The sequence below is a fragment of the Mytilus californianus genome, unplaced genomic scaffold, assembly GCF_021869535.1.
Source record: "Mytilus californianus isolate M0D057914Y unplaced genomic scaffold, xbMytCali1.0.p SCAF_6, whole genome shotgun sequence".
Taxonomy (NCBI): Eukaryota; Metazoa; Mollusca; class Bivalvia; order Mytilida; family Mytilidae; genus Mytilus; species Mytilus californianus.
Window position 1 is genome coordinate 115,164,298 of NW_026262712.1, and position 27,425 is coordinate 115,191,722.

The 27,425-nt window shown below is 35.0% G+C and overlaps 2 protein-coding genes across 2 annotated transcripts in view; one reads left to right on the forward strand and one right to left on the reverse strand.

Annotated features, from left to right (window-relative positions):
- On the reverse strand, window positions 1-20,890 carry LOC127704524 (uncharacterized). The gene is made up of 2 exons (XM_052208615.1): window positions 20,779-20,890; window positions 1-5,663 (listed from the first exon to the last, which is right to left on the reverse strand). The coding sequence occupies exon 2, from the start codon at window positions 5,638-5,640 to the stop codon at window positions 226-228; it is 5,415 nt and encodes a 1,804-aa protein (XP_052064575.1). The 5' UTR covers window positions 5,641-5,663; window positions 20,779-20,890; the 3' UTR covers window positions 1-225.
- LOC127706736 (uncharacterized) overlaps window positions 17,117-27,425 on the forward strand; it is a 27,870-nt gene continuing 17,561 nt past the window's right edge. The window contains exon 1 of the mRNA XM_052211395.1: window positions 17,117-17,201. Coding sequence (XP_052067355.1) covers window positions 17,117-17,201 — 85 coding nt within the window. The remainder of the gene's footprint in view (window positions 17,202-27,425) is intronic.

Below are 27,425 nucleotides of genomic sequence, written 5' to 3' on the forward strand. Positions count from 1 at the left end.
TCATATTCCATATTCACTTATGTAAGCATTATGATACAACATTATCAATAGTGAAGATACCAAGGGTACAACATAAATCTTAAGACAAAACAGACAATACCATAGTTTCTACAATTGTCTATATCCTTATTTCCATATCATTCTGAATTATCAATTATAGTTTTACTCTAACCAAATGCCATGTATTTTATCACCATGCCCATAGAATTCTGAATTATAAAAAATCTAAACAAAACTACCATGTTCTCTGTCCATATGTCCATAGCATTCTGTATCCGAATCGAAGAAGGCAGAACAAGCCCAGCAAATGTGTGAATTGCATCCGGCACAAACCAAGTAGTTGCATCCATCAATTTTCTCAATCGGCGTCGAACAGCTTGGACAATACTTTGCTCGTCCAATGTTTTGTATCATCCATAGGTTCAAACCCCCATCGTCTTTCTTCATACTCTCGACCATTGAGCATGTAAGACCGTCGTGAAACTGATTATGACATGCTGTACAGATACGAACCTCGCATTCTGGGCAGCAAAAGAGACATTCCTTGTCGGTCACGTGGTAAATAAGAGGACAGTCTGGTGTTGAGCAATATTTGTAATCCTTCCTGTGCTTCGATACAAATGAGCTGGTAGCTTTCCTCACCACGTCGTTTACTGGAACTGCGGTCCTTAGAGACAAATTCGATATATCTTTCCATGCTAATAATTCCGTACATCCTTCATCACTGCATGAAAGCGGAAACGTATTATTTTTCACGCTTAATATAAACTGAAGCTCAACACAGTCTTTGCAATATGGATGACCACACACTTCTAATCTGTATATTTCTCCTTCTTCGATTGGACAAAAACATACAACACAATCACGTGTGTGCGTTCGCTGTAGTTTGTATTCCTTACGATTTTTGATCATCGATTCTATAACACTATTTATTATTACACAGGCATCTTCTATTGTACGATCTTCTCCAATCAGTGTTATTAGATGCAATCGATGATCAAGTTCGATACATTTCATTCCTGACTCCTTCACTAGCTTTTTAAAGTCGTATTCATAGCGCAACATTAACTCTTTCATCAGTCCAGGGGGTTTGTCATCTCCTTTTAGCAATATAGTTTTACACTTGCTGGTCTTCAATTTCTGTAAATAAGCTTCCATCATATCTATAGCGCTCTGTTGATTTTCTTTCTCTCCGTGAACGGACACGGACAAAATCCTTTCGTCTGCAACGATTGCTGTGTCAGTCTTTTCCATAACGGTCTTTATCCATTCTTTTCCATCCCAGGTGAACAGTCTGTTAATATTTGTATGTGATTCAATATCCAGAACTCTCCCTTTTATAACACCCAGAATATCACTCTTGACTTTCATTATAGATTCAACACTATCAGAATGTAAATTAATGATAATGTTGCCGTTTCGTAACTCTTTCTGTTGAATATTTACTGGCTCAGTTTTTTGTAATGATTTCACTAAGGTATCAACAGTTTCATTGTACTTATTGTACACAAGTTTCTGAATCATAATGGACGTTTTCAAGTCGACTTTCATTGTGACGACTTGGTCACTCATAACAAAACTATGATCGATACCTGCGCATGCAGCAATACCTTCCTCTGGTTTCGAAAACGAGATAAAAGCCCAAAAATTGAAGTCAGAGTCCTTAGGTGGTCTCAAATCAAGTTCATAAGTGCCTTCCTGTACATACTTTTCCACTTTTCTACGAAGGCGCTGTCGGAAAGTGTCTAATATGTCTCTTGCTGTGTTAACCTTTTGTCTTATGACTTGCACGCGTTTGATGTCATTTACATCAAGATCTAAGGCATCCATAAAACCATGACGCAGAACGTCCTCATTGACGAGGCGATTTAGATTGCTGACATGCAATTCGTCACTTCCATTTTTGCTATATTCTACTTTAACAACTGAACCAGCAACATGTATCGGTGTGATTAGTGCTCTCGTGGCATTTGTTGGGTCTATAAATTTTACAAATCCGAAACCTTTTGATGGTCGTCTGCACCACTGTAGCTTGGTGCGAAATCCACGAATGTCTGCGCTTTGAAAGCCGGTATTAGGTCGTGCTCCTATATCTAGGGCTTCTTTCATTGATACCACAGCTTGTTTAGCACATTCTTTATTCTCGAATGTAATTCGGCCCCAATTATTTTTGTTTTTGCTTTTTCTAAATTTTTCGATTTTAATAATTTTGCCAAACTTTTCAAACGTATTTATCATCTCTTCCTCTGTCCTTTTTTCGATAAACTTTGGTATTCCTGTAATGAATATAGTCGCATATTCATCTGCCATTAAGACATCCACTATATTCATACCAGCTCCAATAACTACTCGAACCCCAATCTGTACAGAAGACAAAAATTGTTCACTTTTTTCATACTTGAATTTTTGTCGCAGATTTTCAACTCTGTCTCTGATGATGTCTTCAAATTCTGTAACATGTTTCATTTCTTGCGAATATAAACTTATCTCTCCTAATTGCTTTGATGTATCAAGAAAAACTAATCTACCTTTGCCACTTTCCTTGATTTGATTTTCAAGTTCTCGCTTTTTTGAATATTTGACTCCAACAAAGTCTCTAAATACTTGTTCGCCAGCATCGAACACTGCAACTTGCTCGACTCTTTGTTCTTTCAAGCTGTCTATGTCTAACTGCATCCTTCCTTCCTTCATCGCTTCATATATCCATTCGTCAGGTACAATGGTAACATTAATGGCAAAGTCATTTGATGTTTTCAAAACTTGTTCTATAACGATCCAATTCGGCAACAGTCCTAGTGATTTCAATGAAGATCCAGGAAACAATTGCACATGTTGATCTTTATTTACAACCAGATATCCTGCTTTCTCGTGTCCTAAAAAATGACAAAGATTTCGACTGAATGTTTCAAACAACATTTTCTGTAATTTGTTATCAACATCTGATGGTGATTTGAGTTGAAATTTATGCTTCGTTCCTTGATCCTTTCTCAAAACATTTAAAACCTCATTAACCGTATCTCGTACTCCACGAATGGACTTTCCGTTTATAGAATTATCAGTACACCAAACACCTTTCGTTTTTTCAGGTTGTTCGTGCCATTCTCTAAACACATTCATCATCGTCATGAGATCCCCTCCTTCATGACAAAATCTTATTTTCAGTTTATCCGCTCTACTTTTTTCTTCTTCTGTTCCTGATCGATAAAACATAGAACCTCCTGCTGCACAGCAAGCTGAAAGTATGATGGCTTCTATAATTATTCCTTCATTAATTGCGTCATGAATGAATTTTCCGAATTTTGGATCAATTGGCAATTTTGCGATCCATTTTCCTAATTCTGTTATCTTTCTGTCAACTACGGCCCCAACCGATTCTAGTGTTTCTATTGCAGCGTCCAGTAGTTCACGTGATGGACTTTGTACGAAATCAAATTCCAAAGGAACAACACCAAGCTCCATAAGTTTAAGGAGCGCATGTCCTAGATGTACTCGAAGTATTTCCGGTCGAGAATTACGTTCCATGTTATCATACGTTTCTGACGAGTACAACCTAAAACATTTTCCGGCATCAGTTCTGCCAGCACGCCCCTTTCTCTGATCTGCTGAACTCTGTGTTATTGTTTTAACAAGAAGCATGCTTATGTTTCGTTTTGGATCAAATTGCATTTCCTTAGCGACACCTGTATCTATGACATACTTTATTCCTGGAATAGTTATCGATGTTTCTGCGCTATTTGTGGCAAACACAATTTTCCTTTTGCCTTTTGGAGATGGGTCAAATACCTTCTGTTGTTCATTTGCTTGTAAACGTCCATGAAGGGGTAAACAAATAAAGTCTGTGTCCGAATTTAATGCATCTTCAAGAGCAACACAGCATCTTTCCACTTCTAATGGGGAAGTAAGAAATGTGAGAATGTCCCCTTGTTCTTCATTATGATGAACTTCGATAGTTTTGTCTAATGCTGCTTGTTCGTGATTTTCAAAAGATGATTCGTCTTCTGTCCACACCACTTCTACCGGAAACATTCGACCAGATACTGATAGTATTGGACAGGTTCCGAAGTAACTCACAAACACTGCAGGATCTATAGTTGCAGAGGTAACCACCACTCTTAGATCTGGTCTGTTCTTTATACTCTTTTTTATCATACCCAAAAGGAGGTCGGTATAAATGCTCCTTTCATGGGCCTCGTCTACAATGATACACGAGTAGGCAGAGAAATTTTTATCTTTCAGACATTCGTTTAAGAGCATATGATCCGTCATATAAATTATCTTCGTATTACGTGTTTGCTTAATTTGCATACCTACTTTGTATCCTACTAGTTGTCCAACTGATGTTCCCATTTCTCGTGCTACATGTGTTGCAAGACTAATGGCTGCAATCTTACGTGGTTGAGTACATACTATCAATCTTGTGTTTGCCATTCCAGTCTGATACATATACTGAGCTATTTGGGTACTCTTTCCCGATCCTGTCTCACCTAACAAAACTGACACTTGATTATTTGTTATCATTGAAACAATATCTGATCGTCGGGCGTATATTGGTAAAGCATTTTTTAGTCGGGTGCATTCGACTTGAAATCCCAAGTAGATCGTTTTAAGTTCTAATTCAACCTTCTTAGATTCTCTGACTTTCTCTAACTTGTCTATGGTACATTTCAAGAATCCTTGGAATTCTGTTTTCTGTAAATTCATCTCTTGTAGTTTGGACTTCAGTGCTTTAATTTCATCTTTTTGTTCAGAATCCTCCGTAAATTCATTTTCTTCTCTTTCATTTTGGTCTATTTTTTCCTGAATTCTCTCTATCTTACTTGTATGTATAGATATGAAGTCACTAGCCTCTCTCGTCATGTTTTCATTGCATTCTGATATCAATGTATTTATGGGAATCTGACGTCCCAATTGATCTTGTCTTGCAATAACTTTCACATCTGATTTCCTGTTGTGAAATACAAATTCATTTAGTACATCTTTAACCTGACGTGCGCTATACATTTCTGCTGTACACAATACAGCTTGATCTTCATATCTGAAATCACTAATTGGAAATCGTCGGCTCGTAATCTTCTCTAAAAACATTTTCAAATCATCTTCACTTCCTTTAAAATTATTAATTGTAAGATATAAGTTTTGTCCTTTCATCTTCAACTCTGACTTTTGTTCATGTACTTCACGTCGTGCCATTTTCCGTGTACCTTCACCGAAGCTTGATTTAAATTTTCCATGTTGTGATCCCTTCCCTCTATCGTTGTATTTCCTGTCTGAATTGTCATTATAGCTCCTGTTTTGATATTTCCTACTAGAATTATTGCTGTTCCTTTTACTATATCCATGATCTCTTTGGTCATCAGTTCTACCAAAGCCTTTGCATCCACGATCCCATTGTTGATCTCTAATCCTACTATGATGACTTATTGGTTGTTCTTTGCTTTCCTTGTCTTCAATAGTACTAAAGCCTTTGCATCCACGATCCCATTGTTTATTTCTCATCCCACTATGATGACTTGTTGGTTGTTCTTTGCTTTCCTTGTCTTCAATAGTACCAAAACCTTTGGATCCACGATCCCATTGTTTATTTCTCATCCTACTTTGACTTTTTGGTTGTTCTTTGCTTTCTTTACGTCTGTTATCCATTCTTGTAAGCTAAAACTGTCAGTCTGAAAAAAAAGTGAGCAATGATAGTCAAGCAATTTATATTCATTTTTTTCACACAATATAGCTGGAGGTTGGTATCGATGCAATTTCCCGTCATGGATTAATATATTTCAAGTTACATGAACAGCAATGCAATATTCTACCGGAGCTTTCTACATAAACACGAATGAATTATTAAAATGCAGGTTCTATTTAATAGAAGATAAACTACCGTGTTATGCCATGGAATTATCGTTGTCGGTGCGACCTACGAATTTTATTTGTACTGCTGGTATCTTCTGCCTTTTTTTTTAAACGCCCCACATAAAGAAATATTACAATTTTCTTTTAAAATTGTGAACAATGTAAGCGGGCATGATAAGCCGAAAAATTTAAATTTAACTGAATACACCAAAAGAGCTAGAAAAAAATGGAGAATGTGTCCACAGATGGTGCCCCACTTGCATATAACGTTATAAAGGGACATACCTCAAGAACAGTAAATGTGACACTAACCAAATTCAAACTTGATCTGAGTTTTGTGGTAATAAGCATTGTGAATAAGTGTCATAACATTTGGTTGAGGCAAACTTAAGTTAGAGAACGGAAACGAAAAATTCAGCAATTTTTCCATTTGTAAAGGGCATAACTCTAGAACAGTTAAAGTGACGCCACCAAAATTCAAACTTGATCTGTGTTTTGTGGTAATAAGCATTATGTATAAGTTTCATACCATTTGGTTTAGGCAAACTAAAGTTAGAGAACGGAAACCAACTTGGGACGTACGTACGTACGTACAGACGGACAAGGGTAAAACTTAATGCCCCTCCGCTACGGCGGGGGCATAAACATATGTAAAATACAAGCCGGAACATTTTGAATCCAACTGAATACAGCCAAAAAGCTAAAAGAAAGGAAGAAGAAGAAATATCAATGGTTTTAAATATGGAGGGATAACAACGATGTCATTCTTAATATGATAAGTCTAGTTACTAAAAGCATGTCAGTCAAAATTTAAGAATCTACCCAAAGCATTGTTTTATATTAGTCTTTTCGTCCATTCAGTACGGAACTTGATGTTAATGACGTTATTTTAGTACTGATAATTACTGTACAGCTTGTTTAGTCAATCTCGTTTATGCAGAGTAAGCTTTTTTTCGCATAACCATTTGAGTGAAATCATTGAGAATTGGACACATTCTGAGCGAAACTAGATAAATGCAAAATAATTCAAATGAGAAGACCAACCTTTGGCCAAAACAAATATGATTGACGGCAACCAACAACAACCACTGAATGACAGGCTCCGAACATGCACATACAGAATGTGACGGAGTCAAACATATTTGCGAGAGCTCATCGTCTATCCCTAACCCTTCGACAGTGGTGTAACAATAGCACAACATACGATAAAATTGTAAAATTGACAAATGCTTAATTCACAAGATCGACACAAAGCATAAAAGGCAAATAACAAAAGATTAAAGACCTAAAAACACAAAGTTCCGATCTAAGAGTACTCGCAAGTTACTGAAAGCTAGTTCAGTGATAAAATAATGTTGTCGTTTCCTTGTTTTTTTTTATTTCTTTATTTCTTTTTTGTTTATTTTTATCTTTAAGTTATATGGTCATGTTTACATCACAAAATTTACTGCGAGTGCAGACAAACATGTGCATCTGGAAAAATGTTAAGGCATGGCAAGACCTAGGCCACCCTAAAAAAATTCTTTGTTTGATGTTGCCTACCCATGTCTCGTAGAATTGGGTAGGTAGAATCTATTTTTTTTTTTTTTTGGCCAACAACATGAGTAACGTTTTTGACAAGAAATTAAAAACGACGTCAGATCAGGAAAAAAAATTGTGTCATAAAATTCTTCGGGTAGGCTGCTTTTTAAATAGGTAGGTAGGCAACATCAAACAATTTAAGTTTTATTTTTTAGCCCTAGATATATAATATTCAAATGCATTTCTGTAGAAAATTAAAAACTGAAAAGGATTTTGTTTTGCGGTTTTTTTTCTGCGAGATGATCATGGTTAATTCAGCTAGGTTGAGAAATATATTTGAGAGCTTCCCCATATGTAATAAGTGAAGTAACCTGTATTGATTGACATGGAAATTTGAAATAGAGGGATAATAGTTATCTGACAACTACTGGTGATTCAGACTGTGTAACTGAGTATACCATTTCAAGCGTATCTCAAGTGTTAGTTTAATGTACCATCATCTGCACTGAAAAAGTGCACATTTTAATTTTCTGCAGCAGAAAATGTATGTAAATATTATATATCTAAGTCTTGCCATGCCTTAAATTTTTTTCGGATGCACAAGTTGGTCTCCAATTAAAGTAAATTTTAAAATTTGTAATTTTGTGGTGTAAACACGGTCATATAAGTAAAGCTGAAAATGTATAAATATCTTGTACATCATTTGATAAATAGGGTTATTAGTATTGATTGTAGACCGGTTGTGATCGATTGAGACATTTGCTATAAATATTACATTATTCTGTGTAATTCGAATTATCAATTAATCATTTGTGTGTTTAAACGAAAATAATAAAGAATGTGCCCATGAGACACATATGCCCCCGCTTGTTAATATATGGCAAATTCTGCAATTTTTCAATTTACAAAGGAACATAACTCAAGAACGGCGAAAATTACGTCACCCAAATTCGAACTTGAGTTGTGTTCGATAGTAATAAGCATTGTGTATAAGTTTTATATCATTTGGGTTGAGGCATACTAAAGTAATAGTGCGGAAACGGCAAATTTAGCATTTTTTCCATTTATAAAGGAACAGACCTCAAGAACGGTGAAAGTGATGCCACCTAATTTCAGACTTGATCTGTGTTTGGTGGTAATAAGCATTGTGTATACGTTTAATAGCATGTGGTGGAGGCAAACTTAAGTTAGAGAACTAAAACTAATTTTTGGACATACTGACAGACGGACAGATGACAGACGGTCAAGGGTAAAACTTAATGCCCCCTCCTCCGTGGCGGGGACCTTAAAATACACGAAAATGAATGTCACTAATTCCTTTTATATTTGTCCCTTTTCAGTCCCATTCACATTTCAAATAACTGTAATGGACCATGAGCGCGATTTTTAGTGTTTTCGTTTTAATACAGCGGATTATGATATTAATATATAAAGAAGAAGTCGATCCATTTTCTTCTTTGCCCATGAAAAATCGTGATGCATGTTAAAAAATCGGTGACGAGTATCTCATGCATAATCATCTTGGACAACTGCATGATAATGTAATTTGAATATATCATAATTGATACTAGATTGAAGTGTCCAATTGTTTTTTTTTTGTTTTTTTTCAACAAGCTTGCTCACAAGGAAACTCAAAACAAAAGTCATTTGACAGGCTAACAAGTCAGCACTTTAAAGGAAGCCGTGGAAGAAATCTAGCTCACAAGATACAAATAATGGATTATTCATGGTTGCCAATGAGACAACTATCCACCAGAGATCACAATACGAAGATGGAAACATGTGAAGATCACCGATTGTCATAAAACATTGCGCAAAGCTCATAACCACGGTAGGTATATATAGTGTCCGGCTAAAATCGTGTTTATTCGACTGAATCGTTCCACTTTATTCGAGTGTAGATCAGGTTTTCGATCAGATCGATTTACTGTTATTTCGCAAGTATAATAGTTTTATTCATGGCTGTTCATCTTATTCTGAACACTATGATTATTTTGAGCGCAAACTACGCACATTTCCCTTGAATTTCTCTTAAATTGCAGCGTTTTACATTGTCCATGTTTTTTTCGGAAGCAACATTTAAAACGTGCAGGTTTTTTAACACAGTCCGGGTTTTGAAAAAAATGTAAATAAGAAGGCATTCTTTATATTTAAAACAGATTTGTTTCTAGTTTATAACTGTAATTTTGTGAGGAACAATATAATATATTCCCAATAAGTCACAAAAACATATTACAATGTTGATCAAATTTAACCATTTTCGATTTAATGCTAATTTTCTGTACTGGAAACATTTTACAATAACCTTGCAATATTACGATACATAATAAATCACTGAGTCATTTCTAAAACAGTCTTTAGAACCGAGTACAGGGTACTCATAATATTTTCAGTTTCATTTCATGCTACCTTTGATTTTAAAGTCAATGCTATATTATGAATGATATATATTACTGTGGCGAACCCCTGAGTTTTAAAAAAAGGGGTAAGAACACTAAGGAATAGCAAATATCCAAAAAAAATCAATATAAACACAAATATTCTACTAAAAGATGAATCCTCCCCCCCCTCCCCCCCCCCCCCCCCAAAAAAAAAAAATTACAATACAACAAAAAACAAAAAACACAGACTGCCAATGAGTATATGATATAATGGAAAGGAACAGAAATTTGGTCTTGCAACAGGCCACATACGGACCCATGAAAGAGCTGTTGCAAGGTATCTTAACGTGCAGAGAGCATGGCACTTTCTCTTATAAATGTTTATTATTAACTATTACTGTCTCCAAGCCGATTACTGTTTTCAATTACCGTCATAACTCCGAGCCGATAAGTGTATGTTATTACCTTCAAGACTCCGAGCCAATTAAAGTGTTATCACCCTCTCCGTTACTCTAGGCCGAAATTTATTCTATTACCATCATGACTCTGGGTTAATTAGCTACATGTTCTAAGCTCAGTTGAGAAATGGCAAATTTAAAGTCTAAAATCACTATTTTAACATATTTGGTTGCAAACTTACAACAACAACCTCTTATACTCGATGCAAGCAGGTTACTGTGAAATATATCTACTATCCGGTAGTAATTGAAAAACGTGTTTAATAAGGAGTCAACAGTAGACACAAATACATGTTTAATAAGGAGTCAACAGTAGACACAAATACATGTTTAATAAGGAGTCAACAGTAGACACAAATACATGTTTAATAAGGAGTCAACAGTTACTGTAGACACAAATACATGTTTAATAAGGAGTCAACAGTAGACACAAATACATGTTTAATAAGGAGTCAACAGTAGACACAAATACAATCAATCAGAAGAAAAGCTTCATTCAGGAGCCTGTAATTCAGTGGTTGCCGTTTGTTGCCGTATCATGTTTCGTTTGTTGTTTTAGCACTTAAATCAGGCCGTTAGTTTTCTCGTTTGGATTGTTTTACATTTGTCATTTCAGGGCCTTTTATAGCCTACTATGCTGTATGGGTTTTGCTCATTGTTGAAAGCCTACGGTGACCTATAGTTGTAAAACTTCTGTGCCATTCAGTCTCTGGTGGAGATTTGTCTCATTGGCAATCATACCCCATCTTCTTATTTTTATATCAGATTGTAACAGTTAAGTCACCATCTATAATTCAAGGTTAAAGCTTTTATTTCCGAAATGAAACACTTTCATTTATTTTGAAGTAGGTGTTCATAAGAGTATTTATTTCTTATGCAGCAAAAATACTGCAATCTGATTGGTTAATTACCCCGGTGTAAATGACACCCCACCCTTGTTCACCCCGGGATAAATAAAATTTTGCCAAAAAAAATACAAAAAAATTAAATTTGCCAAAAAAAAGAAAAAAAATTAAATGTAAAAAAAAAAAAAATAAAATAAAAAGTAAAAAAAAAATATAAATTTCCCCCCCCCCCCCCAAAATTCAAAAGAACAATTTTTTTCTTCTGAATTTTTCAAAAATAAAGAAAAAAAGTATTTGACAATGGGCAGCAACATCGTTGTTGAAAAAATGTTACACTGGAAATTTTTCATTAGCATTTTTCAATTTTACATCCTAGTTTAAAAATGAGTAAAGGAATTGTTCATAAGAAATAAATTCGTTATATTGGGCCTCAGGGTGTATGAATTTTCAACAACGTTGTAAAATTCTGTACACCCCTGATTACACCAAGATAACTAATAGTATCGTTCCGTTGATGTTCCCTTCCTACTTAACCATTACATCATCCAGTGGACTGCTACCAGCCTTCCGATCCTACTTGATCATTGTATCTCCCTGTGGGACTGTTACTTTTTGTGGGCAAGAACGTTTGATATCTAATCAAGTGTGTCTGGCTGGATCAAAACAGGAGATATGCACGAGGCCTTAACATGGAAGGACTATTTGTGGTTGGGTATTTTGGACATCAATATTCTCCATGACATTATTTAGCTAATCAGTATGGTGATTAAGTAAGATTGAATATTGTTATAAACCTTTCTAATAAATATCTTTCTACAGTTTTATTGCATTTCGGTTTTTTGTTGTTGTTTTCTTCGAATCTTTTTATTGCATACTATGACAAATGGGTCAATAACATCAAATCATTAAAAATAAAATGCTCCGCAGGGCGCAGCTTGATACGACCGCGGAGGTCGAACCCTGAACAGTTGGGGCAAGTATGGACACAACATTCAAGCTTGATACAGCTCTGAATTTGGATTGTGATTAAATATTTGACACAGCATAGGTTTCTGACACAGAATGAATGTGGTCTAAGAACTTAAAAATTTTAAATTGGACATTCACCTATTATGGTCCAATATCCAAAATCTAAATGCATGGTTAGATTCAGCATATCAAAGAACCCCAAGAATTCAATTTTTGATGAAATCAAACAAAGTTTAATTTTGGACCCTTTTGACCTCAATGTGGACAAAGTTGATAATGGGGCCCAAAAAATCAAAAATCTAAATACATGGTTAGATTCAGCATATCAAAGAACCCCATATATTCAATTTTTGTTGAAATCAAACAAAGTTTAATTTTGGACCCCGATTTGGACCAACTTGAAAACTGGGCCCATAATCAAAAATCTAAATACATGTCTAGATTCAGCATATCAAAGAACCCTAAAAATTCAATTTTTGTTAAAATCAAACTAAGTTTAATTTTGGACCCTTTGGACCTTAATGTAGACCAATTTGAAAACGGAACCAAAAATTAAGAATCTAAATACACGGTTAGATTCGGCATATCAAAGAACCCCAATAATTCAATTTTTGATGAAATCAAACAAAGTTAAATTTTGGACCCTTTGGACCTCAATGTGGACCAATTTAAAAATGGGGCCCAAAATCCAAAAACTTAATACACGGTTAGATTCAGCATATTAAAGAACCCCAAGAATTCAAGAATAAAACCCCATTGAAATTGATCAAGAAATAAGCAATTTATACGAAGTATCTTCTTTTGCACAATACTGTGCAATTGAATATTTCTTGCTATTGCGCAATACTGTACAATTGACAATTTCTTGCTATTGCGCAATATTGTGCTATTGGATATTTCTTGCTATTGCGCAATACTGTGCAATTGAAGATTTCTTGCTATTGCGCAATACTGTGCAATTGAAGATTTCTTGCTATTGTGCAATACTGTGCAATTAAAAATTTCTTGCTATTGCACAATACTTATTATATAATAATTTACACATCCTGTTTGGTGTGTATCTCCTACCATATCATTATTATTTGCTTTTAAATATTAATCAGAAATAACCAACTTAAAATGGAAAATTTTTAAAGAAAAAAAAAAGGAAAAACAAAAAAAAAAAACAAAAACAAAAAATCCCCCCTCCCAAATTTTTTGAACCCCCTTATGATTCATCACCCCCAAACTCAATACCAGCCTTCCCTTTGTGGTATGGTACCTTGCAGTACAATTTCAGAGAGATCCATACACTTGAACACAAGTTATTGTCTGGAAACTAGAAAAATGTGCTTTTTGGCCCCCAATTCCTAAACGTTTCGGGCAATTACCCCCAAACTCAATTCCAGCTTTCCCTTTGTGATATGGAACCTTGTAGTACAATTTCAGAAATATCCAAACACTTGCACACAAGTTATTGTCATGAAACTAGAAAAATGCTTGTTTTTTGGCCCTTTTTTGGCCCCTAATTCCTAAAATTTTGAGCCTTCCCTTTGTGATATGGAACCTTGTGGTACAATGTCAGAGAGATCCATACACTTACACACAAGGTATTGTCTGGAAGTTACAAAAATGCTTATTTTTGGCCCCTTTTTGGCCCCTAATTCCTTAACTGTTGGTACCATAACCCCCAAAATCAATCCCAACCTTCCTTTCGTGGTATTGAACCTTATGGTAAAATTTCATGGAGATCCATTCACTTAAACTAAAGTTAGAGTGCGAAAACCAATGTGTCTTCGGACGACGCCAGACGACGACGATGACGACGACGACGACGACGACGCCAACGTCATACCAATATACGACCAAAAAATTTTTAATTTTTGCGGTCGTATAAAAACTTCAAACGAGTAATGAAGTGTGACATTAAAAATTAACACTTTACCATAAATCAGCTATTCATTGAAACAAATGTCAAAATTCTATTTTTGAAAATGTTTTGGCGATATTATACCGTAAACCTTAGCTTATAGTAAATTATTAGGATTAAGAAGACGTAACTTCCCTTAATCTTCTGAGTTAAAATTTGTGGTTCAAAAAAGAGATTTGAATTTTTTATGATGCACATCGGGCCCTTTTATAGATTATTAAACGGTATGGGTTTTTCTCATTGTTGAAGGTTACCTATAACTTCTTAAATACACGTCATAAGAACTCCGGTGGATAGTTGTCTCATTGGCAATCATACCACTACTCCTTATTTTATATGGATAATCTCTCCTTTCACTATACAACATTTGCAAAATATCTTACTAGTCTGGGTAAAAATCAAACTACAACTCACATGCTCAGCTTCAAAGTAATGGGAATTCTGCCGAAGTAATGATAAAAATAAAACTACAGCTCACATGCTCAGCTTCAAAGTAATGGGAATTCTGCCGAAGTAATGATAAATATAAAACTACAGCTCACATGCTCAGCTGCAAAGTATTGGGAATTCTGCCGAAGTAATGATAAAAATAAAACTACAGCTCACATGCTCAGCTTCAAAGTAATGGGAATTCTGCCGAAGTAATGATAAAAATAAAACTACAGCTCACATGCTCAGCTTCAAAGTAATGGGAATTCTGCCGAAGTAATGATAAAAATAAAACTACAGCTCACATGCTCAGCTTCAAAGTAATGGGAATTCTGCCGAAGTAATGATAAAAATAAAACTACAACTCACATGCTCAGCTGCAAAGTAATGGGAATTCTGCCGACATAATGATAAAAATAAAACTTATCTTTTTTAATTATGAAAGGTAATATATTTTTGTAACTACGTGAACTACACCTAATTGTTTTATAACATAACACTAATATATAACACTAATATATAACACTAATATATAACACTAATATATAATACTATTTTCATTACATATTCATTTTCTTCAAACTCAGATAAAGATGCAATAATTTTATATAATCCAAATAAACAGACTACCGGTGTACCAGTATTATGAAAATATTTTTCGACTTGTTAGATTAATTTGAATGAAATAGTTTCTCGATTTGTCACCAAGAAGATCTCCAAATTCATCCTGTACTAAATTTAGTTTGACGCAAGTAAATTTTTCCTTAGTTATTAAGTCTACGTCGATGCTTCGAATTTTCTATTGTATAACCGTGATTGCATAATGAACTAAATTTTGCCTGAATAAAACGTCATTGGCCGCCAGTGTCATTCCAGTTATTATATTACAAATCAAGGCTTCAATCCTTTTACATTGAGGTGCCTCTTAACAACCCTTCTACAATGAAGATGAGGGTGTCTCCTATTTTTTTTTAAGATATCCTTAAAGTATATTACCAATAGACTTCTAAACTTATTTCCAAAAATATGAACCTCTGTGATCTTATGGTAGCCGCGTGCGGGAGGTTGTGGGTAAGATAAATGACTGGGCCAAGCCAAAGACATGAAAATTGACATTTTCTGCTTTTTCGTCAACTACGCAGCACTTTGAAGGTCGGGTTTGTGGCAGAATAATGTGTCTTTGTAGGTATAACAAAGGAAATCAACATAAATATAGGACTAGTAATATGAATGATAGAAGTGGGATGTACGTCAATGAATGAAAGGAGAATATGGGCTGTACGTCAATGGATGAAAAGAGAATATGGGATGCACGTCAATGGACGAAAAGAGAATATGGGATGCACGTCAATGAATGAAAGGAGAATATGGGATGTACGTCAATGGATGAAAAGAGAATATGTGATGCACGTCAATGGATGAAAAGAGAATATGGGATGTACGTCAATGAATGAAAGGAGAATATGGGATGTACGTCAATGGATGAAAAGAGAATATGGGATGCACGTCAATGGATGAAAAGAGAATATGGGATGTACGTCAATGAATGAAAAGAGAATATGGGATGTATGTCAATGAATGAAAGGAGAATATGGGATATTCGTAAATGAATGAAAGGAGAATGTGGAATGTACGTCAATGAATGAAAAGAGAATATGGGATGTATGTCAATGAATAAAAAGAGAATATGGGATATTCGTCAATGAATGAAAGGAGAATGTGGGATATTAGTCAATGAATTAAGAGAATATGGGATGTACGTCAATGAATGAAAAGAGAATTTGGGATGTACGTCAATGAATGAAAGAAGAATGCGGGATGTACGTCAATGAATGAAAGGAGAGGTGGAATGTACATCAAGGTATGAAAGGAAGTGTGACAGGTACGTACGCCAAAGATTGAAAGGAAATGTGATGCATGTCAGTGAATGAAAGGAGATGTGGGATGTACGTCAATGAATGAAAAGAGAATGTGGGATGTAAGTCAATGAATGGAAGGAGATGTGGGATGTATTTCAATAAATAAAAGGAGACGTGGCAAGTACGTACGCCAAAGATTGAAAGGAAATGTGGGATGTACGTCAATGTATGAAAGGAGATTCGGGATGTATGTCATTTAATGAAAGGAGATGTGGGATGTACGTCAATGAATGGAAGGAGATGTGGGATGTATATCAATGAATGAAAGGAGATGTGGGATGTATATCAATGAATGAAAGGAGATGTGGGATGTATGTTAATAAATGAAAGGTGATCTAGGATGTACATCAATGAAAAATAGAAGATGTGGGATGAAAGTCAACGAATGACAGGAGATGTGAGATGTATTTCAATGAATAAAAGGGGATGTCGGATGTACGTCCATGAAAGGAGATGTGGGATGTACGTCAATGAATGAGAGGAGATGTGGGATGTACGTCCATGGATGGAAGGAAATGAGGCATGTACGTCCATGAATGGAAGGAGATGTGGCATGTACGTCCATGAATGGAAGGAGATGTGGGTCGACGTCAATGAATGAAAGGAGATGTTGGATGTACGTCCATGAAAGGAAGGAGAGGTGGGATGTACGTCCTTGAATGGAAGGAGATGTGGGATGTACGTCCATGAATGGTAGGAGATGTGGGATGTACGTCAATGAATGGAAGGAGATGTGGGATGTACGTCAATGAATGAAAAGAGATGTGGGATGTACGTCAATGAATGAAAAGAGATGTGGGATGTACGTCAATGAATGAAAGGAGATGTGGGATGTATGTCAATGAATGGAAGAAGAGGTGGGATGTATGTCAATGAATGGAAGAAGAGGTGGGATGAAAGTCAACGAATGAAAGGAGATGTAAGACGTCTGTCAATGAATAAAAGGAGATGTGGGATGTATGTCAATGAATGAAGAGATGTGGGATGTAGGTCAATGAATGAAAGGAGATGTGGATTGTACGTCCATGAATGGAAGGAGATGTGGGATGTACGTCCATGAATGGAAGGAGATGTGGGATGTACGTCAATGAATGGAAGGAGATGTGGGATGTACGTCAATGAATGAAAAGAGAATGTGGGATGTACATCAATGAATGAAAGGAGATGTGGGATGTATGTCAATGAATGAAAAGAGATGTGGGATGTAGGTCAATTAATGAAAGATGTGGGCTGTTCCTCTATGAATAAAAGGAGATGTGGGATGTATGTCAATGAATGAAGAGATGTGGGATGTAGGTCAATGAATGAAAGGAGATGTTGATTGTACGTCCATGAATGGAAGGAGATGTGGGATGTACGTCCATGAATGGAAGGAGATGTGAGATGTACGTCAATGAATGGAAGGAGATGTGGGATGTACGTCAATGAATGAAAAGAGAATGTGGGATGTACATCAATGAATGAAAGGAGATGTGGGATGTATGTCAATGAATGAAAAGAGATGTGGAATGTAGGTCAATTAATGAAAGATGTGGGCTGTTCCTCTATGAATGGAAGAAGAGTTGGGATGTATGTCAATGAATGAAAGGAGAGGTTGGATGTAAATCAATGAATGAAAGGAGAGGTTGGATGTAAATCAATGAATGAAAGGAGAGGGGTTGTTTGTCAATTCATTTTCAGCATGTGATAGGTGTCTATACAATATATAGCAAGCTCTTAATCGCCCGTAGTCTGGAAATGAAGTGAATTAATTTAAAACCTAACAAGTATCTGCCATCAACATCACATTCAGTATTACAGACAACCAATAACGATGGTTCTGACTTATTTCAGGCAAATGAAGACGTAATGTGGGTTACACTATCAATCCTCTCTCTTTTAAGGATGCTTAGGCGAAATTAAAAAAATCTTGAATTTAAAATTGATACTATAAGTCAGAAGAGCATTAGTTAAGGAACAAAATAAGCTAAAAATATTGATAGGTTATGAAGCTCCTTTTCGAGATATTTATTATTTTTTAAATGGCGGGAAAAGGCTGACTCGGACTTTTACCTTACATTTGCATTGGTATTATTTGGGTCTCAAATAGAAAGAAAAGAAATCTAGAATTTGCTCATAATTTTGGTAAATGACTTTTTATGAGCTATTGAAGACTTACATGAAAAGAAAAATGGGTGTTATGGGGCAAAATATTTTACCCTGTATGGTAGGGAAAAAACAAGGAGTCCGAACATCTGACAAAAATTCTTAACCCTGACCTAAGTACATCCTTAATCTTGATGTATGGACAGATATTGCTCCGCGAAAACCCTATCCAATTGTTAACGTTTATTTTATCAGCAATGAAAACCGGGATTCAGAGTTACTGTGAAACTACCTACTTTATAAGGATCGGTGTGAATCAGATAGTGAATACTAAAACATCACAAAGAACTGTTAGAGTATAACAATTTAAGTCTCTTTCCTTGTGGTCTAGAATAACACATTTGATTTCTCTAACCTGTACACTTGTATTTTAAGAGAGATTGAAATATAGGTAGTCGAACTTGGTTTTGTAAAATAAATGACCAACGTAGATACAAATACCTTGTTTCAGAAAGGGATAAATCATGTTTTGTAAAAAAAAAGTCTGATTTAAACAAAAGGATCTTGGAAATTGACATCAACAAGGTACATGATTTTTTTGTTGACAGCATATTTTTTACGTTTGGATGATGTTGGTTTTTTTTAACTATCGGCATGATTATTGTAACCTACTGTGTTCTTCCAGTTAATCTGTTCAGTTATTCATATAAGGGCTCCGGAAGACGCCACAAGGTTCTTCTCAGGAAGAATTAAAAGAAACTAGGGCTTTCTTATTGCATCAAGTTCCGCTGAATAATTGATGTCCTCTCACTTAAATACTTAGAACTTTGATGACTATGTTGAACCAATCTGTCCCAGGGAACTTGAAATATAGGGATACCACAGATTCAGTAAAGTATGCTCGTTCCATCTCGACTTACATTAAGAAATTGACAATAAGGGTCGATTGAGTACTAAGCTTAAGGGGGAAACAGATGATTTCAGCTGTACAATTGAAAATTTTCAATTTCTATGAGCATGCATATATTGACATGCTTTCCTTGATATATAGGTTTGGTGCTTACAAAAAAGACTATTAAACCAAGGGTCCAAATGGTTAAAGTCGACCCTTAGAACGTTTTACTGACGCAAACATGATTTGTTACACGGTCAATTATAGAATATCTACAGTGGAGATCACTTCTAACCTCTCATTAGAACTGTCAGAATAATCTGTCATAGAACTGTTCTAAACTGTCCTATAACAGTTCTACCCTAGAACTGTTCTAAGTAGAACTGTCAGAATCAGTTAGAACTGACCAAATCAGTTCTAGGTAGAACTGTCTAAAACTGTTCTAGGTAGAACTGTCCAAATCAGTTCTATTCGTAACTTCTAACTGTCAGCAGAACTGACCAAATCAGTTCTAACCGTAGAACTGTCAGCAGAACTGTCTAATGTGTTCTAGCCGTAGGACTGACCAAACCTGTCAGGATTGTAGAACAGTTCTAATTGACGTCACTGCAATTTTTTAATATATATTATATTCTTTTGAACTATTTATATTTAAGACAAAGAGTTCTTAAAACTGTTCTATGGATAGAACTGACTAAATCAATTCTAGCCGTAGAATTGACCAAATCAGTTCTAATCGTAGAACTGTTCTGTTCTAGCCGTAGAACTGTTCTAGTCGTAGAACTGTCTAAAACTGTTCTAGGGTAGAATTGTCAGGATCAGTTCTAGGTAGAACTGTCTAAATCAGTTCTAGGTAGAACTTACCAAATCAGTTCTAGGTTAGAACTGTTCTAGCTAGAACTGTCTAAAAGGTGTCAGGATGACAGTTCTACATACTGTCCTAGAACAGTTCTCCTGACATATTCTGACAGATTTAATGAGAGGTTAGAAGTGATCTCCATTGTATGTCACAGTGGACCACAGGTATGTTCCACCTGTCGTAGCCACTATCCCGTCTTCTTTTCCTCTATTGTGACATTACTGAATGCGACTTATCACATTTGAACTTTTCACGAGAAACACGACGGTTACACTAGTGAAAAAGGTTCTGCTAACCCTTAAGGAGCACTTGAAATCACCCCCACCCCTTTGGTCCAAGCCGGTTTTAGATGGAGTTAATGTAATGTTGCTCAGTCCTTAGTTTTTTATGTAGTGTCTTGTAGACTGTTTATCATTTTTGTTAGAATTTTTTGTCATGGCATAGTGCATTTTTTCGACTGATAATTTTTTTATTTTTTTGTTTTTTTCCTTTACCTCTTTGTTGATTTAATCAAATTTTGAGTTCATTAATGGCATTTGGCGTAGCTTGTCCATCACAAAATATTAGTGTTAAAACGATGTATGGCAACATATTCTTGATACGGGCAAATGACCAAATAATCACCTTGTATAGAGTTTCAATCCATTATCCTTATAAAATTACTTACCAGACCAAAACTGTTCCAATCTTTGTCAACTCTGTAGTAAAACTGTCAGAGAGATTTCCAAAAAATAAATTTTACTTTCATTTTCAGTTATCTGCTTGATGGAAATTTTCAATGTTATATATAGAATTATGTAATGTTATGTAATGGAATGTCTATATCTATTTAAAGATACGAACTTGCGATAATACAGTTCACATCGATTAGAGTTCATCTATATTTACTTTAAAAGTATAAACTAAGATATATTTCTCGTATGGCAGAGGAGGATTTAGGGGGGGGGGGGGGGGGGGGGGGGCAGGATCCCCTTATGGAGCTAACGTGAGGGTACCCAAATTGCACCTATTTTGACAGTTTTTTCACCTACGTTTATTTATGGTCTAGACAGAAGTTTCCATTCTGTGTTTATTTTGTAGATGTTTCATTATTTACTATATGGTTCCACCAATTTAATTTTGAATCCATATTGAATCATAGAAAAATGGGTTTGAACAGACCTCCAAACTGTCAATTTTTGTAATGAGGAGTACCCAAATTGCATCCATGCTTAAATTCAAATCCTTAAAGAAATGAATGCTTTTGGGGCCTTGATTGTTCTCCTATTTACAACCATTGATTCATTATTATATCGTCACGGAAAAAAAAAATTATAGCGTGTCACTGTGCCTGGGGAGATCACTGGTCATGAATTAAAGGTGTACATCAGGTACAGTATGTTTGTCTTGTTTGGTGGTTGTCATTGGTTCCTATCTGTCATTTTTGTTTTTTTAGCTCACCTGGTTACAAAGGACCAAGTGAGCTTTTTCTTATCACTTGGGGTCTGGTGTTGTTTACTTTTACAAAAATCTTCTCCTCTGAAATTACTGGACCAAATTTAACCAAACTTGGCCACAATCATCATGCCGGTGTCTAGTTACAAAATGTGTCCGTTGACCCAGCCTGCCAACCAAAATGGCTGACATGGCTAAAAAAACAACATAGTGGTAAAATGCATGTTTTGTCTATTATTTTGAAAACTGTTATAAATAGAGAAAATCTGACGAAAACAGAAATGTTCAACATGTTGAGCTTTACCACTTATCATAATATGTCAAAACTGTCAGACGACTGCCTATAAGAATTATTAACCTTAAATGACAAATTTTACCATATTTTTTGTTTTTGCCTAATATCTTGAAAACTATAATAGATAGAGAGAAATTACATAGCTAAAATGATCAGCAAGACAAGTTCTACATATAAGTCTGCATGATCGAAATCGTCATTGGACTCCTTATTAGAGTTATTGCCCTTTAATGGTGATTTTCACCATTTTTTTGCTTTTTTGCCTGATATCTTAAAAACTTGAATAGATAGATAGGCAAAAGTGATCAGCAGGACAAGTTTTACAAATAAGTGCAATGTCGAAATCGTCAGTCAACTCCTTATCATATTATGAAAATAATAATAGACAAATAAAAACTTAGATATATGCAAAAATGATCAGCAAGTTCTACAATTAAGACTTTATGGAGGAAAAGTATGATGACTCCATATTGGAGTTATTGCCCTTTAATGATGATTTTTGTCTCTCCTTGACGGAGTCAAAAAGCGAGACATATGTATGCTGTTTCCGGCGTCGGCGACGGCGTCAACAATGTATTAGTTTGTGATTAGGTCTAGTTCATGGTGAACCACTAGTGGTAGGTCAATGATGTTTGGTATGCAGTTGTATTAGCATTGGCACATCTCATTACCATGGAGATTATTTGGCCCCGCCCCCTTAGTCATGGTCTATAGACTTTGAAAATTTTGCTAAGTTAACATGTATTAGTTTGTGATTAGGTCAATTTATGGGGAACCACTAGTGGTAGGTCAATGATATTTGGTATGCAGTTGTATAGGCATTGGCATATCTCATTTCCATGGAGATTAATTGGCTCTGCCCCCTTAGTCATGGTCTATAGACTTTGAAAATTTTGCTAAGTTAACATGTATTAGTTTGTGATTAGGTCAGTTCAAGGGGAACCATTAGTGGTAGGCCAATGTTAATTGGTGTTCAGTTGTATAAGCATTAGCACATCTCATTTCCATGGAGAATATTTGGCCCCACCCCCTCAGTCATGGTCTATTTACTTTGAAACTTTTGCTTAGTTTACATGTATTAGTTTGTGATTAGATCAGTTTAAGATGAACTGCTAATGTTAAGTCAATGATATTTGGTCATGTTGGTATGCAAATTTATTGGCATTTGCAAGTATCGTTTCCATGGAGATTATATAGCCCCACCCCTGATCATGGTTCATTGACTTTGAAACTTTTACATAGTTTACAAGTTAATGTTTGTGTTTAGGTTTGTTTAAAGGGAACAACTTATAATAAGTCAGTGGTATTTGGTATGCAGTTGTATTAGCATTGGCACATCTCATTCCATGGAGATTGTTTAGCCATGTACCTCAGTCATGGTTCATCGACTTTGAATATTTGCATAACTTATATGTTAAAGTATTGCTTTTTTAATTTCAACATTTGCATTATCAAAATTACAAAAAGGCGAGACATATCTCTGTGATAACAGTTTATTACCCATTTTTTGCGTTTTGCCTTAAATATGATAAAAATTATAATAGATAAATAAACACTTTAAATCACAAAAATGATTGGCAAGGCAAGATGTACCAACACATTTCAATTTTGCCAATATAGTTAGTAGACTGTAACTCTTCATAGGAGTGATTGCCCTTAAATGGGGATTTTTTTTACCCTGTTTTGAGTTATAAGCAAAATGTAAAAAAGATACATGTAGAGAGAAACTAATCAGACAAAATGATCAGCAATGCATGATCAACAAAACAGAGATTTTTGTCATGAATTCTATTCTTATCTACAATGTTTGAGAGTGTCCTTTGTTGAATATGCACATAGACCAATGTGAGCGACACAGCCTCTTCAGAACCTCTAGTTATAATTATTTTGTTATAAATGATAGTCTGATTTTCTGCCTTGAATTGTTTCACATTTTTTCATGCTGTAGATTTTTATAGCTGACTGTACAGGTTGTCCACATTGTTCAAGGTCGTATGGTGACCTATAAATGTTAACATCCATTTCATTTGAACTCTGGTGGATAGCTGTCTTATTGGTGATCATTCCACATCTTATTTAAATTTTTATATCATGTATAAGGCAATTATAAGTTGATTATTTGATTAGTCAGTATTTATATGTGCAGTACTTCTTATCAGTGAAAACTAGTATTCTCTAACATAATACTCTATTAATTGTAGTTATCTTTATTTTTATACGACCGCAAACAAATTTTTGTGGTCGTATATTGGTATGACGTTGGCGTCGTCGTCGTTGTCATCGTCCGAAGACACATTAGTTTTCGCACTCTAACTTTAGTTTAAGTAAATGGATCTCAATGAAATTTTACCATAAGGTTCTATACCACAAAAGGAAGGTGGGGATTGATTTTGGGGGTTATGGTACTAACAGTTAAGGAATTAGGGGCCAAAAAGGGGCCAAAAATAAGCATTTTTGTAACTTCCAGACATTACTTGTGTGTAAGTGTATGGATCTCTCTGACATTGTACCACAAGGTTCCATATCACAAAGGGAATGCTGGGATAGATTTTGGGGGTAATTGCCTCCAAATTTTAGGAATTAGGGGCCAAAAAGGGGCAAAAAACAAGCATTTTTCTAGTTTCATGACAATAACTTGTGTGTAAGTGTATGGATCTCTCTGACATTGTATCACAAGGTTCCATATCACAAAGGGAATACTGGGTTGATTTTGGGGGTAGTTTTCTCCAAATTTTAGGAATTAGGAGCCAAAAAGGGGCAAAAAACAAGCATTTTTCTAGTTTCATGACAATAACTTGTTTGTAAGTGTATGGATCTTTATGAAATTATACTACAAGGTTCCATATCACAAAGGGAAAGCTGGAATTGAGTTTGGGGGTAATTGCCCAAAAAGTTTAGGAATAAGGGGCCAAAAAGGGGCAAAAAATAAGCATTTTTCTAGTTTCCAGACAATAACTTGTGTTCAAGTGTATGGATCTCTCTGAAATTGTACTGCAAGGTACCATACCACAAAGGGAAGGTTGGGATTGATTTTGAGGGTAATTCCCTCAAAATTTTAGTAATAAGGGGCCATAAAAGGGCAAAAAAACAAGCATTTTTCTAGTTTCAGGACAATAACTTGTGTGTAAGTGTATGGATCTCTCTGAAATTGTACTGCAAGGTACGATACCACAAAGGGAAGGTTGGGATTGATTTTGAGGGTAATTCCCTCAAAATTTTAGTAATTAGGGGCCAAAAAACAAGCATTTTTCTAGTTTCCAGACAATAACTTGTGTTCAAGTGTATGGATCTCTCTGAAATTGTACTGCAAGGTACCATACCACAAAGGGAAAGCTGGGATTGAGTTTGGGGGTGATGAATCATTATGGGGTTCACAAAATTTGGGGGGGGGGGGGGGGGTTTCATTTTTTTTCTTTAAAATTTTTCATTTTAAATTGGTTATTTCTGATTTATATATAAAAGCAAATAATAATGATATGGTTTGAATAGCATACATGTGAACCTCCCTCGGACGGAAGTACAATAATCCCGTTTTCAGGGGTCTCCTCCCGACCTCCCGTTGAAGAGGAAAAAATCCAGTGTATGAAATTTTTCATGAATGAAAAATTTCTGCCCAACATATCATCTCAGGCATCTGGTGTAACTGACATTACCTGAAGTTATATTTTACCTGTAAATCAATTAACATGCATAATTAAATGGCTTCACTTGTCAGCTTGGGTGTCAAACATACTGGTAATCAACGATTTTTACCTCAGGCTAACTGCCGTTGTGTAACAAAAACTGTGTATTAATGGGGTTACTTCCCTTGATTTATCCTGTTTTAAGTTACTTTCCTTATAATAATGAAAATTTTTAAAAGAATATAAAAAAAATATAAATTGAACAAATAATCATAAAAGGATGGTAATTAAATGATTTAAATGTCTTAGGACAAATAAAAAAATAATAATTTGAAAATTATTTGAGGATTCTATACTTCCTTTCAAGGCTTAAATTGAAATTTATATAATAACTATGACCCTTGTTTTACAGTTAGAATGATTTTCTTAGTAGATAGTTAAACAAATGTTCTGGTTGCAATGATTGTTTTATAGAATATGAAGTAAACAATTTAAAGAACATACTGAAAAAAAAACAATGTTAGATTGAACATGTAGAATATAAAGATGGAGAAACTTTATAAGTACAAGGGTACTATAAACATAATAAATTGGATGGAAAGTTGAAGAAAACACACTTTAAAAGAGCATTTTTACAGCACACGGTTACATTAACGACAAAATTTATGTCGATTAAAAACCTCCTGATCTGAGTTTCACAGTCCATCACATGTATGAATAGGTAAATTAAAAAAAGTTAAGTTCTTAGACCACTTTAATTCTGTGTCAGAAACCTATGCTGTGTCAAATATTTAATTACAATCCCAATTCAGTGCTGTATCAAGCTTGAATGTTGTGTCCATACTTGCCCCAACTGTTCAGGGTTCAACCTCTGCGGTCGTATCAAGCTGCGCCCCAGCGGAGCATTTTATTGGAGTTTGTATTCAATAGCAATGAGCTATTTCAAAGGCACTAAGATAGTAATTTAAGATATTTATTTTTCTTTATAGAAAAAAATCAGCCATACTGAAGATTGGAGTGACAGAAATTTATGTAAGTTTTTCAATGTTATTAAACTTGGCAAAACAAATAAAACAGAAACGAACAGAAAATTTGACAATAACCTAGTAACCTGGAGAATCAGTGGTTGTAAAAGAGAGGTGAAAGATACCAAAGGGACATTTAAACTCATATGTCGAAAATAAACTGACAACACCATGGCTGAAAAAAAAGAACAACAGACAAACAATAGTACACACAACACAACATAGAAAACTAAAGACTGAGCTTGGCACCCGTCATGTTGTAAATGGGGAATAAAAATCTTAGATTTAGAGGGTAATCCACAAATAATGAAATCAAAAAGAAACCAAAATCTGTATGTACAAATAAGGAAAGACTATGACAACTAGAGAACAGCATAAAGGTTCAGATAATATTATCACATTGGTTGCAATGAAATTTCAAGATATCCTACAGTTAACACTTCTCTGACATCATGCATCAATAGCCATTGTCAATGGTGTTGCATCAAACAAAGTGAGAATATGTAGAAAAAAGTGTAGTTCTTTGCATTTTCTACGTGATTAAATTAAAAGTCAATACATTGTATAAAGAATAACAAATCCAAAAGTTCATTGACAATAGTATTCTTGACCATATTGACTTAAACATTTTGTCAGCCTTTCAATATATTTGGACATTTGAATTCTTGTATTAGTCCATAAGTAATTCTCAGCCATGAGTATCATCAGGTCCTCTGTGATTTAATAAATAGTGTTAGTTAGTCTATAATTATTCTCAGCCATGATTATCATTAGGCCCCCTATGATATAATTCCTATATAACCACTTGAATTACTTGTTTTGTTTTACAGAATGTTGAAAAAGCTTCTGCTTGTTATTGGTAGGTATTGAAATAAAGTATATAACTTCACACATCTCCTTTTTTCTTATACAAAATCTCTACATGAACTTGCCAATA

Excerpts from the sequence above, each read along its gene's own strand:
- LOC127704524 (XM_052208615.1), bottom strand. The coding sequence starts at position 5,640 with ATGGATAACAGACGTAAAGAAAGCAAAGAACAACCAAAAAGTCAAAGT.